This window comes from Triticum aestivum, chromosome 1D, assembly GCF_018294505.1.
Source record: "Triticum aestivum cultivar Chinese Spring chromosome 1D, IWGSC CS RefSeq v2.1, whole genome shotgun sequence".
Taxonomy (NCBI): Eukaryota; Viridiplantae; Streptophyta; class Magnoliopsida; order Poales; family Poaceae; genus Triticum; species Triticum aestivum.
In genome coordinates, this window is record NC_057796.1 from 79,620,928 (window position 1) to 79,640,064 (window position 19,137).

The 19,137-nt window shown below is 45.5% G+C and overlaps 2 protein-coding genes across 9 annotated transcripts; one reads left to right on the top strand and one right to left on the bottom strand.

Moving 5' to 3' along the window:
- Positions 1-10,179: 10,179 nt before the first annotated feature.
- On the top strand, positions 10,180-13,540 carry LOC123180419 (probable sucrose-phosphatase 3). 8 transcript variants are annotated; one of them, XM_044592475.1, is made up of 9 exons: positions 10,180-11,225; positions 11,324-11,623; positions 11,726-11,827; positions 11,947-12,141; positions 12,236-12,329; positions 12,429-12,523; positions 12,749-12,929; positions 13,116-13,162; positions 13,265-13,540. In XM_044592475.1, exons 1-9 carry the CDS (start codon positions 11,166-11,168, stop codon positions 13,355-13,357), a joined length of 1,167 nt encoding a protein of 388 aa, XP_044448410.1. In that variant the 5' UTR covers positions 10,180-11,165; the 3' UTR covers positions 13,358-13,540. The 8 variants fall into 8 exon arrangements, with proteins under 8 accessions (XP_044448410.1, XP_044448409.1, XP_044448408.1 ...); XM_044592474.1 differs by having other exon boundaries at positions 10,182-11,225; positions 12,743-12,929; XM_044592472.1 differs by having other exon boundaries at positions 10,186-10,476; positions 11,134-11,225; positions 12,236-12,523; positions 12,743-12,929.
- A 2,007-nt stretch (positions 13,541-15,547) lies between these two features.
- LOC123165736 (endoglucanase 20) lies at positions 15,548-18,580 on the bottom strand. Its single transcript, XM_044583453.1, has 8 exons — positions 18,271-18,580; positions 17,626-17,838; positions 17,307-17,510; positions 16,954-17,031; positions 16,712-16,864; positions 16,458-16,566; positions 16,201-16,370; positions 15,548-16,098 (listed from the first exon to the last, which is right to left on the bottom strand). The coding sequence occupies exons 1-8, from the start codon at positions 18,502-18,504 to the stop codon at positions 15,739-15,741; spliced, it is 1,521 nt and encodes a 506-aa protein (XP_044439388.1). The 5' UTR covers positions 18,505-18,580; the 3' UTR covers positions 15,548-15,738.
- Between the last annotated feature and the right edge of the window lie 557 nt (positions 18,581-19,137).

The following is a 19,137-nucleotide window of genomic DNA, read 5'->3' on the forward strand; positions in this document are numbered from 1 at the left end:
CATTACTTCTATAAGTTCATCAATGACTTCCACAATGAAAATGTCTCCCTGGCTCCTGTTAACACTGCCTACATAACTCTGATACCCAAGAATGATAGTCCTGAAACTCCTGATGATTATAGGCCTATATCTCTTGTAAGTATGCCTATCAAAATACTTACTAAACTTCTTGCTAATAGAGCACAACAGATTATTATATCTAGAATTAGCAAGAATCAATATGGTTTCATTAAAACCAGAAATATTCAGGACTGCCTTGCATGGAGCTTTGAGTACATACATATGTGTCATAAATCTAAGAAAGAAATTATTATATTCAAGATCGATTTTGTGAAGGCATTTGACAAAGTCAATCACAAGGCCATTTTATTTATGATGAAACACCTGGGGTTTAGCAACAAATGGATTAGATGGGTTACTTCTATTCTATCTACTGCCACTACTTCTATAATCCTTAATGGTGTACCTGGTAAGTGCATTCAATGTAAATGTGGTGTTAGACAAGGACATCCTTTCTCCCCTTTGCTGTATGTTATGGTTGGTGAATTATTGCAAATTATGGTCAATGAAGCTTGGATAAATGGAACTCTATCCTTACCAATTGAGACAAACTATACAGAATGCTATCCAATCATACATTATGTTGATGATACCCTAATTATACTCCCTGCTGATGAGGAACAGATCAGGAGATTCACTGAGATCTTAGAAGACTTTTCCAAATTTACAGGGCTTGTAGTAAACTACAGTAAATCATCTATGGTGGCAATTAACATCTCTGATGATAAAGCTCAGGAGCTGGCTGATACTTTCAACTGCAGAAAGGAAGCCATGCCATTCACATACCTTGGACTTCCAATGGGATCAACCAGGCCCAAAGTTTCTGATCTGATGCCCATGGTATCTAGGCTTGATCACAGACTATCTGGTATAGCTTCCATGATGACTTATTCAGGGAGACTTGTTCATCTCAAATCCATAGTTGCTGCTCTTCCCATATTTGCTATGTGCTGCATCATAGTTCCTTTCACCATATTGGGTCATTTTGAAAAATCGGGTAGAAATTTTCTTTGGTATGGAAAAGGCATCAACAAAAAGGAAACTGCCTTGTCAAATGTGATAATGTTTGTCTTCCAAAAAAAGCAGGGGGAGTTGGAGTGCTAGACCTGAGAATACAAAACAAAACTCTGCTCACCAAATTCCTATTCGAGTTCTTTAACAAGCATGATATTCCATGGGTGAAACTAATATGGAACAATTACTATGGAAATGAGGAGGTACCAATTTTCCCCACCAAGGTGGGATCATTTTGGTGGAGAGACTATTGCTCTATCTTGCAAGAGTTCAAAGACATGACTATATGCTATGCTGGTAATGGAAACACAATCAAACTAAGGTCTGACAAATGGTGCAATCATGTATTGTCCTACACAATGCCTCAACTATATTCTTTTGTAAAAAAATGTTGACATCACCCTTGCATCTGCTAGTAACATATGGATGACAATGATTTCTATGATATGTTTCACCTGCCTATGTCTTCCATTGCAGCACATCAGAGTAATAACCTCAGAGAATTGATTAATAGTAGAGATAATTAGCTCTCACCAGACACATGGAAATTTTATTGGGGTGGATCTAAATACTCCAATAAAAGAATATATCTGGAATACATAGGGAATCCCACTGATGCTCCTAAACCCTTCCATTGGATATGGAAGTCAAGTACCCTTCCTAAATAGAAATTCTTCTTCTGGCTTTTGCTACAAGACAGATTGAATACTAGAGACCTACTTCATAGGAAGAATTTCTACATTGAGACTAGTAAATGTGTGTTGTGTGATGATGAGCCCAATGAACATCTAATGCACCTCTTCTTTAGCTGTGATTTCAGTTAAAACTTCTGGATGAAGATTGATTATCAATGGAATACTGATTTCAATCTCACAGAGATGCTCCTGGAGAGCAAGAAACAGAATACTTCTGGTTGCTTCAAAGAATGTTTGATAGCTGGATGCTGGAGTCTATGGAAGCATAGGAATAGCATAATTTTTTATCACAAGTCCAAGAGTATGGCATATTGCCTAGCCACATTCAAGGAACACTTCAGCATGATCATAAAGAAAGCAAGACCTGGTTTGAAGGATGGCATGCAAAGCTGGCTGGATTCTTTGTAGATTATTTGATATCTTTATTTACCTTCACCATGTACATCCATTTGTAACTATTCCATCATATTAATGAAAATCAGAGTTACAGTGGGGGCCTTCCCCACTGTTTTTGCTCAAAAAACATTCATAAACCTACTAAGTGACTGAGAGCAGAGCAAGCTGACTATAACAAATTAAACATAAGCTAATTTTATGGTCTCTGCTAGTAGATCACGACACAACAAAGCTTATTTTCATTTTCAAAATGGACAGCAACATAAGCTATTTTCATTTTCATTTAAAAATCCTCATTTTCAAAATGGACATCAACTACAAATTAAAAATCCTCAATTTCATTTTCATTTACTTTTTATTTTGCCACATGAACTACAAATGGAAATCAACTACAAAATTAAAAAACCTCAAATGGAAAGCAACTACAAATTTAAAAATCCTCAATTTCATTTTCATTTACTTTTTTTGCCTCATGAACTACAAATGGACATCAACTACAAATTTAAAAAACTTCAAATGGACAGCAACACATAAGCTAACAAATGCTACTGCTCATGAACTCAATTTGGACACCCTACATAGAAAAAATTGGCCCTAACTAAAGAACAACAGGAAAGGAGGGGTGGCTCACCGCGCGTCGGGGTCAGGGTCGCCGGGGCTGAGGGGGTGGCATCGGGGTCAGGGGTCGCCGAGGCTGAGGGCGTCCTTCTCCTCCTCGCTGAGCCCTGTCGATCTGCAGAGACCAATCCTAGTCAGAGAGAGAGAGAGAGAGGGAGAGAGAGAGACCTGCCGTCGGAGAGAAGATGGCGCCAGTGGTGGGGACTGCACGGGGGAGCGGCGAAACGGGGGGAGGGGCCGGCCGGGGGCGCCACAGGGGGAGGGGGTGACGGGAGGCCGGTGGCACGGGGGAGGGGCGGCACGGGGGGAGGGGGCGGCTACGGCGCGCGTCGACGGCGGCGTGGGAGGGTGCGGCGTCGGCGGTGGAGTGAGCTGAGAAAGGGGATCAGATCAAGCGAGAGTAAGAGAGAGGAAAGAGATGGGTGCAGTGGCTCTGTATAGGCAACATAGCTATAGCGCGTCTTGGCAAAACGCGCTATAGCTAAGTTAGCTATAGCGCTTGCCAAGCCAAAACGCGCTACTGCTAACTTTTTTTTTCTTTTTTTCTTTCTTTTTTTTCTTAGCTATAGCGCGTCTTGGCAAAACGTGCTATAGCTAAGTTAGCTATAGCGTTGCCCTAGCCAAAACGCGCTACTGCTAACTTTTTCTTTTTCTTTTTCTTATTTTATTTTTATTTTTATTTTTCTTTTTCTTTTTCTTTTTCTTTTTCATATTCCACAAACTTCCTTCCTTTTTATTTTATTTATATTTCTCTTTTTATTTTTATTTTTATTTTTCTTTTTCATATTCCACAAACTTCCTTCCTTTTTCTTTTTATTTTTCTTTCATTTCATTTTCCACAACTTATTAGTTCCTTTTTCTTTTTCTTTCATTTCATTTTGCAAAACTTCCTTTCTTTTTATTTTTCTTTCATTTGCACTTTTCTTTTTCTTATCTTTCTTTTGCACTTTCCTTCCTTTAATTTGGTGTGTCGTTGGAGCAATACCACTATTACCCTCCGGATAATAATTAGTATAATATATATTACATCATTTGACCGCTAACGTCGGTATACAAAATAGACACACACAAAATTTGTGGATTAGTTTGTCAGCTTGGGCGACGACGACGCTTCAGACTGATCTTCTTTCCTCTTTTGTTCCTTGTCAAATAATTGAGCCCATGGTCATGACTTTTCCTTCTCCAGGGATTACGATCTTTTGTTGGTAATGTAGTCTTCATTCTTCTTTTGACGTATGTTTCATCGTCATTAGCATCATCTTCCCTCATCGGATCACTGTACTGGTCGTAGTCTTCCTCGTTGGCGACTCCATCCATTCCGGCGATGCTCCTTTTGCTTCTCCTCACGACAACACGGCTGGGATTGATCGGATCAGTTATGAAGAAGCATTGTGTCACATGTTTAGAGTGTACCCATGGCTCATTTTTGGCAATGGCGTTGACGGTACCGCTATCGGAGTCGGGTATACACATGGTAGTAAAATGTCGGTTTTCTCTCTGTACATTCTTAGCCCATCTGACATGAAACATCGTCACACTATGCAATCCAGAGTAGTTAAGCTCCCATATCTCTTCGACCCTTCCGTAATATCTTTCAATTACATTCCCGGTCATGGCTTCCATCGTCACCCCTAAGTTTTGGTCATCACTGTTTATATCTTTCTCCTCCGTGTAGAACGTGTATCCGTTGATATCGTATGCTTGATAAGTCGCGAGGTTGGTCGAGGGGCCATGTGCTAAGGCGTATATGAGCGTTCCGTTCGGACAACCCTCTTCCGGGGGATTAGCCAAAACTCGCTCTTTGAACCAACACAAGAAAGTGGAGTTGTGCTCTCAAATAACTTCAGCATCCGTCCTGTGCACCCCACGGTCACGGTACTTCTTTGCGATGGTCTCTTTGTGCAGTGTCACGAAATCTTCTGGCACATCTAGGTGTTGTAGCACTACTAAGTTTGCCCTATCAAGGTCGTCTTGTCGGCCCGAGCGTAACACATTCACATCCCTATGACCGTTGGCGTGACCTTCGCCTTCAGGCCTTCCATAGTGCTTGTTGACGGGCAAACCAACAACAGGGTCTCCGGTGCCTACTAGATAACTCTCACAGAAAGAGATGCACTCTTTGGTCAGATATCCCTGGGCTATGCTTCCATCTGGACAGGACATGTTACGAATGAATCCTTTGATGACGCCATTCATCCTCTCGAACGGCATCATGTTGTGCGGGAATGTCGGCCCTAGGTCGATGATGTCATCCATGATGTGGACACATAGATGCAGCATGACATCAAAGAACGCGGGCGGGAAGTACATCTGTAGCTCATTCAGTATGACAACAATCTCTTCCTGTAGCCTATGGAGTTGCTTCACACTGATCGACTTTCGAGAGATAGCATCAAAAAGTGGCAATAGGTCAGTAAGCGTCTCACGCACATGTGTGTCCATAGTCCCTCTAAGTGCAACCGGGAGTAACTGCGTCATCATCACATGACAGTCGTGAGACTTCATCCCACTGAACCTTTTTTTCTTAGTGTCCAGATATCTGCTTATCTTCCCACAGTATCCAGAACTAACTTTGATTCCGGCAAGGCACTTGAACAATTGATCGACCTCCTTCGGATCTAAGGTGAAGCAAGAGGGGGGGCAATATTGTTCTTCCTTCTTGTTTACTTTTTTGCCCCTGTCTTCCGTCTCCGTCTCCGTCTCGGTCTCCTCTGACGACCTTTTACCGGGCATTTGGAGATCTTTCCTGATATTCAAAAATTCCAAGTCTTTTCTTGCCTTCGCCCATCCTTGGTCCTCTCCGGCATGTTCATCAATGTTCCAAGCAAACTCTCAAGGATATTTTGTGTGATATGCATTTGATCAAGGCTATGAGGCGTGTCAAGTATGGACCAGTATTCCAAGTCCCAGAAAACAGATCTCGTCTTCCATACCTTCAGCAGGGGCTCCGGCGCCTTTTTCTTCGTCTTTCCCGGCGTGGGGCACTCTTCCCAGTTCTTCAATAACTTATATATTTATGCACCGCTACGCTTACGTGGAGGACCTCGATGCTCAGCCTTACCATTGAATAGATCTCCACGCTTTCTCCACGGGTCATCCTTCTCGAGCCATCTTCGATGCCCCATGTACACGATTTTCGAAGACCCGCCATCTTTCGATAACTGCAGAGAAGTTGTATCATCCATGCACCTCGTGCATCCGCAATATCCGTGGCACACCTGGCCGGAGAGATAGCCGTAACCGAGATAGTCCTGCACCGTCGTGATCAGCACGGCTCTCATGTAGAAATACTCTCCTTTGTTTGCATCCCATGTCTTGGCCGGCATTGTCCATAAGGTTTGTAGCTCCTCTTTCAGTAACCCGAGATACAGATTTATATCATTTCCTGGTTGTCTCGGCCCTTGAATAAGCATAGCCATGTGTATGTATTTTTCCTTCATGCACAACCAGGGGGAAGTTGTACATCCATACAAACACGGGCCATGTGCTATGATTGGTGTTCTGGTTGCCAAATGGATTCATGCCATCACTACTAGTGCCAAGCACGGTGTTCCTTGGATCATTTGCGAAAAAAATCAAATTCAGCATTGAATGCTCTCCACTGGCTAGCATCTGCGAGGTGTCTCAGCTTCGGCTCATCTCCGTCATTTGGCTTCACCCTCTACGCGTGCCAGCGCATAATCTTTGCTTCCTTAGGATCTATGAAATACCGTTGTAGACGCGGAGTGATCGAAAAGTACCATACATTTGTGGAGCTTTCTTTCCGGCCTTTTTACATCGTGAAGCATTGCACTTTGGACAGATGGTTTTTTCCGCGTGCTCGTTCCGATATATGATGCAATCATTGATGCATGTGTGATATCTAATGTGTGGCAGATCAAGAGGGCACACGATTTTCTTTGCCTCCTCGACACTAGTAGGACACAGCCTTCCCGCGGGAAGAACCTTCTTTAGATACTTCAGAAGCTCATCCAGGCTTGTATCTGTCCATTTGTTTTTTGCCTTCGCCTTTAGAAGTTCTAGTGTGAAACTCAAGCGGGTCACCTCGGGATTGCAACCATCATACAAAGGATTCATCGAGTCTACCTCCAGTTGCGCCAGTTTGGCCTCCTCTCTAGAAGCAGCTCTGTCGCTAGTCGTCTTCTTGCGAAGCAGGTCTCGAACATGCGGGTCCCGCATGGCTGAACTTAGTAGCGACGAAGACGGCGGCGTGTCCGCGTCTTCTCCGCCTTGAACTGCCTCTTCGCCATCGACATTTCCGAGGCCGTCTTCCTCTCGGGCACATAATCGGTCATCTCTTCGTTTGGTGGCCCCATGTCGTTATTTCCTGCCCCGTCGACATCCTCATCATCATCATCATCATCTTCACTTATCCACCGAGTATGGCCATGCATGAAACCATGCCTGAGCAGGTGCGCCTTGAATGTGCCACCCTCAAAGGGGTCGAGCCTGACTATTCCTTTGCATTTTCGACACGGACATAAAACATCCTTCAGTATTTTTTCATACATGTCGTCCACAGCGGATTGCCAGTATCTTTCCACCATCCTCCCATTGACCTTCATGATCACCTGCACGCGGAGCAAATATTATAACCACGTATATATGCATGCATGGATCAAATTCATACAAAAATTCGGCATGACCTTCCCTAAACATAGGACATATTGAGTTTGCCCGAAATTCGCCGAAATGGAATTGAATCGACATTTCGGCAAAACATAGGCAACTCATGTCACTCACATGCCACACACAATTCAGTATATTCATATCGCACGTAGTTTCGGTCCTAATCGGAAACACACATATTTCCATTCTTGCACAACTCTTTTTTTGCTCACCTATTTGTCGAGAGGGATATCGAGCACCTTCTTCTAATTAGCTAGTAGCTCTAGATAGTGAGGTACCTACATAAATATAGCTCCAACTAGCTAGGGAGAGAGAGGTATGAGAGGGAGGAGGGAGGGCATTAATGGAGGGGGTGGTGGAGGGGCAAAGAAGGGAAGGGGAGAAGGGGCAAAAGAAAGGAAGAGGAAGGAGGGAGGGCATTAATGGAGGGGGTGGTGGAGGGGCAAAGAAGAGAAGGGGAGGAGGGGCAAAAGAAAGGAAGAGAAAGGAGGGAGGGCATTAATGGAGGGGGGTAGGAGGGGCAAAGAAGAGGGGAAGCATTGAAGAACAAGCAAGTGCAAGAGGGAGGGGAGAAAGAAAGGGGGAGGAAGAAGAGGCGTAAAAGGTGGCAGATATTTTGGCTGGCGACCATAGCAGTAGCGCGGGGCACCAAAGCGCGCTACTGCTATGTGTGCCAGCCAAAATATCTACTGGTAAGTAAAACTAGCTATAGCGCTTGTCCAAAACCCACGCTACTGGTAAAAGATTACACATAGAAGAAGTAGCAGTAGCGCGTCTAGGTGGACAGGCGCTACTGCTATTTTCTTAACAGCCGGGGGGTGTGGTGTGGCTAACTTACCAGTAGCGTGCCCGCTTGAAACCCACGCTACTGCTAAGTTGTCCTAGTAGCGCGCTTTATAACAGACGCTACTGGTACTTATCAGTAGCGCGGGGTCCTTAACACGCGCTACTGGTAAACTTCTATGTATAAGCCTTTTCCTAGTAATGAGTGGTGGAGTGAACCCACTATATAAAAAGGTCCAACTCTTCCTTAACTAGTAATGTGGGACTAAACTTTAGCACCACACCACCGCTTGCCATTTTTCTCGTGGGCTCTTTGAGACTTCACAATTTGCTAATGAGCCAAGTCCATTTAGTCTAACACTTATAATGTCTCGCCCTTCAAAAAAGCGTACACTTTCTCGCAGACTGGACAAATATTTAAAATTGTTTTCACTTATGATTAGTTAAGTGAGGATTCCATTCGAAGTAACGTAATGTGGGACTAAACTTTAACACCACACCACCGCTTGCCATTTTTCTCGTGGGCTCATTTGAGACTTCAGAATTTGCTAATGAGCCAAGCCCATTTAGTCTAACACTTACAATGTCTCGCGCTTCAAAAAACATATACTTTCTCGCAAACCGAACAAATATTTAAAGTTGTTTTCACTTATGCTTAGTTAAGTGAGGATTCCATTCCAAGTAACGTAATGGGAGCACCATCTTCAAAACTTCTTTGGATTCGAAGTTTTTGGATAAAAGGTCACATTCTTCTATATCATATGATTGGGTAAATCAGGCCAAATCATAGGTGAAATAGTTTGATCGGGTCGACCAGGTCAGGCCTATCATGAGTGAATAGAAAATTCAAAATCTACATAACTGTTCCAATGGAAATACTTTGTTTAATTTTACCACTTCTACTAGGAGAAGCCTCTTTAGTGCTAGCTGAACGCAAAGTAATGACTTTTGTGTCACGACCACGAAGAAGCCGACACGTCCGCAGGCGCCGCCAACAGCGAGGAAAAGTAGTGCACGGTAGGTCGCCGCCGCTCGGGTTCCAGGAAGATATCGCTCCTCCCCTCCCGTCGACGCCAAGCTTGGTGGGCTCAGCATCTTCGGTCGATTACTCGCTTGTCAGCGACGTCGAGGCGGACAACTTCAGTTCCCGGGGCTCCGGATGCGGAGGTCACGGAGGCGGAGCTGGAGAGCACCAAGACGGAACTGGAGACGGTGAAGCTTCAGTTCTCGGGGCCGATGGCCGGAGACAGGGGTCGGATGGGACCGGACGTCGGCGATCATTTGAATTAGGTATTAATTATACTCCAGAACCCGCCTAAGACAGCTTTGATGTATTTGTAATGAAATCCGTCATGTTTATATGAAATCCGACTGTGTTTATATGAATTCCGGATTTGTTTGAACAAATTTTGTCTGGTTTGAGTTGTGAAAATGTATGCGGCTAGCGTTGGATGGCTACCTCCCGCATCCGTGTACGCGGATCGCCCCTTCCCCTCCCCCGGTCCGCGGATGGATGGGGGAGGTTTTTTGCGGGGTGCCGTTGGAGATGCCCTTAGTATGAACCCAAAGTGATGGCTTTTGTGCAACGTCAAAAGGGTCCTGTTGTAGTGATTTTACGACAAGCTAATGAGCAGCCGATCACCTAGTTGGATTCAAAGTCAAATAAATCAGCTGTAGAATCAATTAACAACCTATATACCGCAATGTTTGAACCAATTAAGAAAAGATTGCTGAAAAATTGGGTATGGCTGTGCATCGAGCCAAAATGAGAAGTCACGCCATTGTCCAGTGGTCACTTGTGATATCCTGTCGTTTTTCTGTTTTTTTCCACTACACACTTTTGGCTGATAGTAAAATATGTGCGGCGTGAAGATTTCCTACCGTTTTCCTTCAAAAAAATTTTGACCCAGCATATCATGGAGCCATTTTTCTATTGTTGTTGAGAGTCCTGAGACTCCCTTTGTTGTTTCTGTCAAAAGGTGTTCCCTCGCGGATTTCATCGACGAAGAAAGCGGCAAAAGTCATCACAGGCGCTCAAACGGAAGCTTCGCTGCACCCGCATTCCACATTCCGCACTCCACTTGTACGCACGCACTCCTCCCGGTCTTGGTCGTCGTCGTCCGCATCTCTCCACCCCGCCGCCTCACATCCTCCTCGGCTCCTCCGACGACGACGAGCCGGGCCGGCGGCCGCACGCCGCTCAGGCGAGGTAGGGGCTACTGTACCTGCCTGCCCTACAACTCATCCGCGCCCCACCGCCACCCTCGCCAGTCGCCACCTTGTACGTTCCTCCTCTTCCTCCCCGAAACCATCATGCATTCAAGGTGTTTGGCCGGCGGACCATTCCATAGTCGCGTGGTTCCGTCGAGTGCGTTGTACTTGTACATTTCCCTGCGCCAAATCTGAGTGATATCAATCGTGCTAGATGATTGGCTGGACACTCTATCCACAACGATTTCTCCTGGAAAATTGTTCTTACCAGTAAAGTCACACTCTTGCTTGTTTTCTTGTGTGGATAAACCGTGGATGTTTGGGTCCCCTGTCTTGCTCTTATTTGCTAGGCTGCTGCTGCCCGTTTCTTGTTTGCCGTAGTTGTTTAACTAATCTGCAGCCATTATTCTCTCGCATGAAAAAAGTAGACCTTACCGACGGATGACCGATGAAATAGTTTAGTTTTAATATATAAAAGCAGGAGAAATACCTGTCCTGCTTGTCTTGGTTCGCTGTCTTGCTCTCACCTGCTGCTGCCATTTTCTCGTGTGCTATAGTTTAAAATTTTATCTGGAGCTATTAGTTCCTTTTTACAAAAAATAAAGACCCTACCAGCAGATGACCGAGGAATAGTATAAAGGCAGGAGAAATACTTGTTGTTTCAGAGAAGTGCCCAGGCAGACGCATCAAACTTCTCAGCAGCCTCTGCAGCACTATTGCTCTGCAGGGTCTTCTTCAGCTTCTGCGCCGCAAGGAAGAATGGATAGGCTAGATGGCTCTGCGCGCCTTATGATCGTTTCGGATCTTGACCAGACGATGGTGGGTATCTCAGTTCGATCCTTTGGTTTGCCCAGAAAGAACGAACCCGGACTGTTGTGTCTGAACAATGTTTGACTTTTTGGATTGTGCACTTGCAGGTTGATCACTGTGATCCAGAGAACTCGGCCTTGCTCCGTTTCGAGGCGCTCTGGGAGTCTGAGTACTCCCAGGATTCTCTGCTGGTGTTCTCAACTGGAAGAACGCCGGTCAGTTACAAGGGTCTGAGGAAAAGAAAGCCTTTGCTCACACCGGACATCACCATCATGTCTGTGGGCACTGTGATAGCATATGGCCAGGAGATGACTCCGGATGTTGGCTGGGAGGAATTTCTGAATAACAAGTGGGATAGGGATATTGTTGTTCAGGAGACAGCTAAGTTCCCTCAGCTAAAGCCACAGGCATGTCCAATGAGTTGCCTGTCTAGTTTTTCCTGGGTTTTTTCAAATTTTACTACTAGCTGAACTAAGATATTTATGTTACTTTGTCTTTGTGCGTTGCAGCCAGAGAGGAATCAGGGTCCTCATAAGGTCAGCTTCTTCGTCGACAAGCAGGGTGCTCAGGAAGTGATTAATTATCTTCCTCAAAAACTGGAACAGCTTGGGGTAAGACAAGGCAGGCCTTGGTGACCTTCTCTTTTCTGTTCTTTTTGACAGGGTTTTGTTAAGATCAAGTATTGCTTAGCGGTGTTTTATTGACTTCATTGCTTTCTTTCTGTGATCAGCTATATGTGAAGATAATCTATAGTAGCGGAGAGGCCCTAGATGTATTGCCACGAGGTGCAGGGAAAGGGCAAGCTCTTATATATTTACTCGAGAAGTTCAGTTCGAGCGGAAAACCACCGAGCAATGTTCTTGTGTGTGGTGACTCTGGCAATGATGCAGATTTATTCAGCGTTCCATCTGCCTATGGTGTCATGGTCAGTGCATAAGCAGTTGCTTGGTTTCAGTGTAGTTCATTGTTGACGATGATTACTATATAAGCTTATTACAGAGTTTTGGAACCATATTCAGGTTAGCAATGCCCAAGAGGAGCTTCTTCAGTGGTATGAAGAGAATGGAAAAGATAACCTTAAGTTGCTTCATGCAACTGAGAGATGCGCTTCCGGTATCATGCAAGCTATCGGTCACTTCAAACTAGGGCCTAGTTTTTCTGTAAGAGATCTTGAATTCCCATATCTGAAGGTAGACACCATCAAGCCTGCAGATGTGGTGGTGAAATTCTATGTTCTTTACGAGAAGTGGCGGAGGGGTGAGGTTCAGAAGTCTCCATCAGTTGTACAATACTTGAAAAGCATTACTGTAAGTACATTTCCTTGTCGAACTCTTAGATTAACCCGTTTAATGTTTGTTCATACCATTCTTTTTAATATGCCATTTCTTTTGTACACAATTCCTTTTAATATTACTGATCCCAATGCTGCACGTTCGAACTGGGATCTGGACCCATTTATGATTTCCGAGGACCAAATTTTGGTTGTTTCTTGAGCTTACTTTAGATCAATCGTCTATTTTGGATAGCTCCAGAATGGCACACTGATACATCCTTGTGGAATGGAGCGGTCACTTCATGCATCCATTGATGCACTGAGTTCATGCTATGGTGACAAACAAGGCCAAAAGTTCCGAGCATGGGTGGACCGACTTTTTACATCGCCGATCAGTACAAGTAACTGGTTGGTGAGGTTTGATAACTGGGAAATGGAAGGTATACTCGAACTCTTCACATACTGAAGTTATTCCACGCCATCAGTTATCAGTTTGTTCAAACCTTATTGACATCATTTTTCAATTGTAACGAGCCCTTTCCATAATCTTGGGATGCGCCACAATTACTCATCTTGTGTCATCTCATTGATTTGTGTGTCGATGCTAATGCTTCTGTCACACTCAGGTGATGTGCAATATTGCTGCCGGACAACTCTTCTGCTGAATACGAAGGTAAATTCTCGCTTTCCCCCGGAAATTCTTGCGCACCATGCAGCTATATAGAATCTTTTGCACACAGTTTATGCTGAACTACCCAACTGCCTGAACTCGCAGCCTGAGACTCCAGAGGGCTTGGAACTGACACACATCCACAAGACCTGGCTTGAAGGATACTCAGCTGGGAATGATCATACCTTCATCTTATAGATCATTTAACCACTCACCATATATGCACGGACCCTCTCAGAGTCGCAATAGATTTACAAATGTACTGGTTCTTGTGTAAATGGATCTCTCGGCTGATTCAAACTACTGTACTGTTCTGACGCTCCCAGAGAGGGTCAATCTTCATGTTGATCTCATGCACTAATAAGAAATGTTCAATGGTTCTATCTCATGAACTTAATGAGATCCATAAGTTAAGTTCTTACTGCACCAGTATGTTGTAATTACATATAATCATTTCGCGATGCACTTGATGCTCACAAGCTGGTGCATCTAGGAACAGAATCTTGCCCATGACAGTTGAAGCTGTTAATCTGTTCCTGACAGATAACTCCAATGTTTCCTTAGGTTGCCGAGGTTGATTTTTTTGGAAAACGACCCTTGTCTCTCTCAACACTTTCGTCCACATAAACATCAATGCCAGAAATTCTGCCTTAATTGGTTTGTAAATGACACCTTGCTTGTTCAACCTCTCAATGACTTTATGCAAGAATTCGCAAAAAATAAAAAAATAAAAAACTTTCTGCAAGGACAAATGCAACACATTCATGACATGTGCAAATAGATGACACAAAATGAAATACTCCCTCCGTTCCTAAATATAAGTCTTTGGAAAGATTCCACTATGGACTACATACGGAGCAAAATGAGTGAATATATACTCTAAATTGCATCTAGATACATCCGTATGTGGTCCAAAGTAAAATCTCTACAAAGACTTATATTTAGGAACGGAGGGATTACAAGACAACACATGCTTCCGCCAGCGGCGTTGAGGCGACACCGAGGCTGCAGGTGGACGGTGGATCGGGGGATGGCCTGCAAGCTCCGAGGAGGAAGATTCTCCTCCAAGCCGTGCTCGCCGGGCGCTGACCAAGCTCGCCGCCGCCGAACTCCGGGTTTTCGGAATTTCGCTGGCGTGACCGCAATTCTTGCATCGGCTAACTCCTCCGCGAGTGCTCTACGGCATCATGGTCGTTCGCCAGTTTGGTTTTGGACGAAAAAAGGTTAGCAGTGACCTTTTGTGCCCGTTCGAAAGGAATCTTTTGCCGAGAGCTTCTTTCGGCCGCTAAATTTTAGAGCCAACGGCGGGTTCTCCTCAGATTTTTGAGCAGCTAAACCGAATAGAAGTTTGGCTAGCTGTTGCTTAACTCCTCAAAAGGGGATCTTTTAAGGAATTAAGCCTTTGTATGGGTTCGGCTAGAGATGCTCTAAGGCCTTTCACTATGTTATCGATGCTATATTGGTCAAAAATGTGCCACATCATCACCAATGCCCAAAGAAAAATGTATGGCACCGCTCCATATAAATGAATTAGTAATTGATAAACAAGTCCACTGTCTTTTTTTAAAGGGAATATATTTAATATCGCGAAGATACCAATTACACTCAGCCTCTGCACCAACAAGATGTCACGAAGACATCCAGGATGCACACAGCCCAAAAAGTAAAACAAAAAACAAAAAACAAAGGTCTTGCCATAGTGATCAACTCCTCTCAGCAACAACACACAAACCACCCCCAGAGACAACACCTGGAAAACATAAACGGTCTCCAAAAGCGACGCCTTCAAGAAGAAAACAGTGCACAAACGCCGTCGTCGCCCGATTCAAGATCATAGGTTTTCACCCTGAAGGGATTCGGCTAGAGATACTCTAAGGCCTTCCACTATGTTATCGGTGCCATATTGGTCAAAAAGGTGCCGCATCATCACCGATGCCTTAAGAAGAAAAAAATTATGGCATGAGCTCCACAGTGGAGGGCACCGCTCTGTATAAAGGAATTGATAAACAAGTCCACTGATCCAGCTGCCAGTGCCCTTCGAGTTAGCTTGAGGAATTTGGCATCGGAGCACCCACTTGCTCCGATGCCCAGATTTTTTTTATTTTTTTTTTGCTCCGGCTGGGCTATGTACCGAAAAAGGCTTTCACCCGCTTTCACCGCTTTCACCCGCTTTCACCCACAAGATCCAACAAAGGTTTACACCGCACTCACACAGGTAGCACACAAGGTTGGGCTATGTAGGGCATCGGTGGCCAAAGACTAGAAAATGAATTTCGCATTGATTTTGGTCATAGTGGAGGGCCTAAGTCTGTTATAATCGGGGAGAGGAAGAGAGTTGCAAACTTGGGGAGAAGAATCCTGAGCTGATATAAACTTGGTACTGTATTTTTATGTCTTGTTATTACATTATAAACTTCTATAATACGACGATCACGAACGGGTTCAGAGTTCTGGTAGCGAATGCATATGTTACAAATACATTACACACGTGGAAATTTAGGAACAGAGCATAGTAGTACCAGTAGTATCTTGCTTGCGTTGCGTGTAACAACGAGTGCGCATATCCTTGTGGTCTACTACTAGTAAGACGCTAAAGTCGGCGACGCAGGTTTCTGGCTCTGCCCCATGGCAGCCGCACAGGCACCCACAAAGGCGGCGTTGATGTAGGTGGCCGGCTCGGAGTGCGCCGAGTCCCCCCTGTTGTCGCCGAACTGGTCGTTCTCGTCGGGCCCTCCGACGATGGCGCCGACATGGACGTTCGGGTTGGGGTCGCTCGTGGGCAGCCACGAGGAGAAGCCCTCGTTGCAGGGGACCCTCCTGCTGAGGACCTTGATGGAGGGGATGGACGCGGCGCGGTGGTGGATGCGCCGCGGGAACGCGCCGCCGAAGCCCACCATGTACGACATGCCCATCGGGTTGCTCCCCAGGATATAGTCGACCTGCAACAACAACACCGGATGCAATGATGCGTTGTCGGATCGGATGGATCGGATACTGAATGACGGGTGCGATCACGGTCAGGCGAGAAGATGTTGGCCGACCTGTGATGCGGCGAACGAGGCGATCTGATCCGGGGAGAAGCTTGCGGCGCTGCAGCGGACTCCGTCGGAGACGCCCCAGGACTGGAGCGTCTTGGAGTAGATGGAGAGGACGAGGGCCGCGGTGGTGGTGTACTGCATGTTCACCGAATCGCGCGTGAAGAGAAGCGCTCCTGCAGCACATACCACATGTGGAGAAGATGAGAGGTTTTGGGCTGTTCTTCAGAATTCAGGCTGAGGCAGGGAGGTACGTAATATACCACGAGTTGTGCGTATCTGCGTATTGCCGCTGTCAGGCATGAGGGCGCAGACGAAGGAGTCCAAGTTGGTCTTGTACCTTGCTAGCTCTCTCCTTCCTTTCAAATACTCCTGAAATCACCGTGCAAAAAACAAAAAACTCCTGAAATCACCGTGCAAAAAACAAAAAACTCCTGAAATCAATATGGTACAGCGCGCGGTACGGACTTTGGCTGAATGACTGTACCCATGGAGGCAGAATCAATGTGCGACCCACCTGTGTTGCGAGCATCTGGGCTCCAACCTGCTTGTTGTCCCAGCTGAACTCGTTGACAGGGTTGCTGGACCCCTGGTTGTCACGGAGGAAGTTGAGGTACTTGCCGTCCTTGGTCGCCCGGTAGAGCCACGCCGAGGCCCAGAGCAGCTCATCCTACGGTACTTAGATTGATTAGATTTTGTTTGTCAACCAACCAATAGATCGACCCAGCAGTGAGTGGATTTTGTTTCTCTACTACTTACCTGAAAGCCGGAGTAGGAGCAGTAGAAGGGGCAGGACGACTGGAAGGACCCCCTGTAATTGTTGGCCAACTCAAAGAGCTGACCAAAGCCAAAACAGTTTTGCTAGGTCGACTTAGACTTCGTTATGTCTCATTCGATGTTATATTCCATTGATCTTGCATTAAAATTCGTATAAAAAATTCTTTTCAATTTTTTTCTTTTTCTTCTCATATACTATATCACTTAAGTGAGACTTGGTTAAGTCTCAGTCGACTAAGACTTAGACACACCCAAGCTAAAAACACAAACCGTTATCGTGATTCTTTTACATTTAACTAACGAGAAACAACACCACATGCATGCTTCGTGCGTACCGATTTGGACGCGGCCAGGAGCCGCGACGCGAACGCCTTGTCACCGTCTTCCTTGAGCACTAGGTAGGCCGCTGCGAGCGCCGCAGCCGCCTCGCCGGCTGCCTCCGACCCAGGCGAGTCCCCGGTGATCTTGTACAGAGTCCTCGGCGTGTCCATGTCCTCCGGCCGCTCCCAGCACCCGTGGTCCGCGTTCCCGTCCCCCACCTTGTGAAGGCAACAACGATGAACGAACAACAAAATAAATCTAGTCCGTCTCATAGTTTCATTGATGTGCTTGTTCTTTATAAACGTTGAATTGGTAGTAAACCAGTTACCAAACCTGGGTATAGAGGGTGGTGGGAGATGTGTGTGCGCGGAGCAGGAAATCGGCGCCCCAATGGATGGCGGCACGGAGGTTGCCCAGCTGCCCCGCCGCCGCCACGTCGCCGCGGTACTCGATGGCGCTCCAGCTCAGCAGGGTCACCGTGAAGGCCATCGGGAACCCGAACTTGACGTTGTCGCCGGCGTCGTAGTACCCACCCGTCAGGTTAACCTGTGATCGGCATATATCACTAATCAAATTTCATGTTTTTTCTTTCATTCTTCTGGCTCCTATTCCATTCATTAACGGGTCTGTCTAGGACACATCTAGATGTGACATAGTTATGTCACATCTAAACTGATGTCCACTCTGTTTATGATCTATTTTTTGTCCTAATTTTTTTGTTTTTTGTTGCTACATTATATACTTGTGAAAGCTTAGATGTGACATCCTTAAAAAACATTTAGATGTGAATTAGACAAACTGTTCATTAATTGCCTCAAGTATATATTTCACACTGGCTCCATAGTGTACCAAAATATGGTCCGCTTTTGTTTTGCATGTGCTGAAGAGAAAACTCACAGTATCTAGATTAAACACACAGATTCGAACGAGGAGAGCAGCAGTGGCTCATGATCACAAGTTAGCTATAAGAGACCATACGTTTTCAGGTCGGCCGTCGGCGAGCGCAGAGTTGCCGCGCCACCTGGCTCTCTGGTTAGCCGGCAGCCGTCCCGACCGCTGCCCCTCGAAGAACAGGATGGCCTTGGCCAGAGCGTCGCCATAGTCGGGCGAGCCGAGGCACAGGCCATCGCCTCCAGCACCAAGCCCTACGTCGAAGCAGTGCACAACCAGCATCATTGCCACCACCAATGCCTTAACCGCCATTGTCGCCATCTGTCTAGGTTGTAGCTAGCAAACAATGTGTGTGTATGTAGCGTGTAAGCGCGCGCGCGCGGCTTCTTTTCTTTTCCTTGTTGTGATGGATGCAAAGTGCCATGGGCTTGAGCCATGTATTTATAGTGTGATGATTGTGTGATGAGAATCGAGATTCCATCCATGGAGCTGCATGCATGTGCATGTGGTGTGCTAGCTGGGGCAAAGCAAACGCAAAGAGTGTAGCATTTGTGCACTAATTTGCCCTAGAAATGCTTGACCTCCTAAGGGCCTTAGTCATAGTGGGAGTAACTTAACTAGTAACATAGCGCACTTCGTGAAAATTCTGCTTAGAGCATGGTTAATAGTATAGCCAGCTGCTGGCTATAAGCCAGTGCCATGTCATCTACAGTCCATCTTATAACCAACATGTACAATAGTAGATCAAAAGAGTGTACTATTTTTTTATTATGTGCCTCACCTTTCATTCTCACAAAGTGCCTAGGAGGACGTGCTAGAGCTGGCTCTTCACGAAGAGCCAGCTTACTTTCTCTCTCCTCTTCTCTTTCCTCTAACTAAGCAGAAATATACTAGTTTATTCCTTATAGTCCGCTGACTCGGCTCTATTGTACTTGCTCTTATGTGGCAAGTAAT

Excerpts from the sequence above, each read along its gene's own strand:
- LOC123180419 (XM_044592472.1), top strand. The coding sequence starts at position 11,166 with ATGGATAGGCTAGATGGCTCTGCGCGCCTTATGATCGTTTCGGATCTT. Across the intron at positions 11,624-11,725 it reads TCCCTCAGCTAAAGCCACAG|CCAGAGAGGAATCAGGGTCC; the intron begins GCATGTCCAATG and ends TGTGCGTTGCAG. Across the intron at positions 13,163-13,264 it reads CTCTTCTGCTGAATACGAAG|CCTGAGACTCCAGAGGGCTT; the intron begins GTAAATTCTCGC and ends CTGAACTCGCAG.
- LOC123165736 (XM_044583453.1), bottom strand. The coding sequence starts at position 18,504 with ATGGCGACAATGGCGGTTAAGGCATTGGTGGTGGCAATGATGCTGGTT. Across the intron at positions 17,839-18,270 it reads CCGACGGCCGACCTGAAAAC|GTTAACCTGACGGGTGGGTA; the intron begins GTATGGTCTCTT and ends TGCCGATCACAG. Across the intron at positions 16,567-16,711 it reads CCCAGATGCTCGCAACACAG|GAGTATTTGAAAGGAAGGAG; the intron begins GTGGGTCGCACA and ends CGGTGATTTCAG.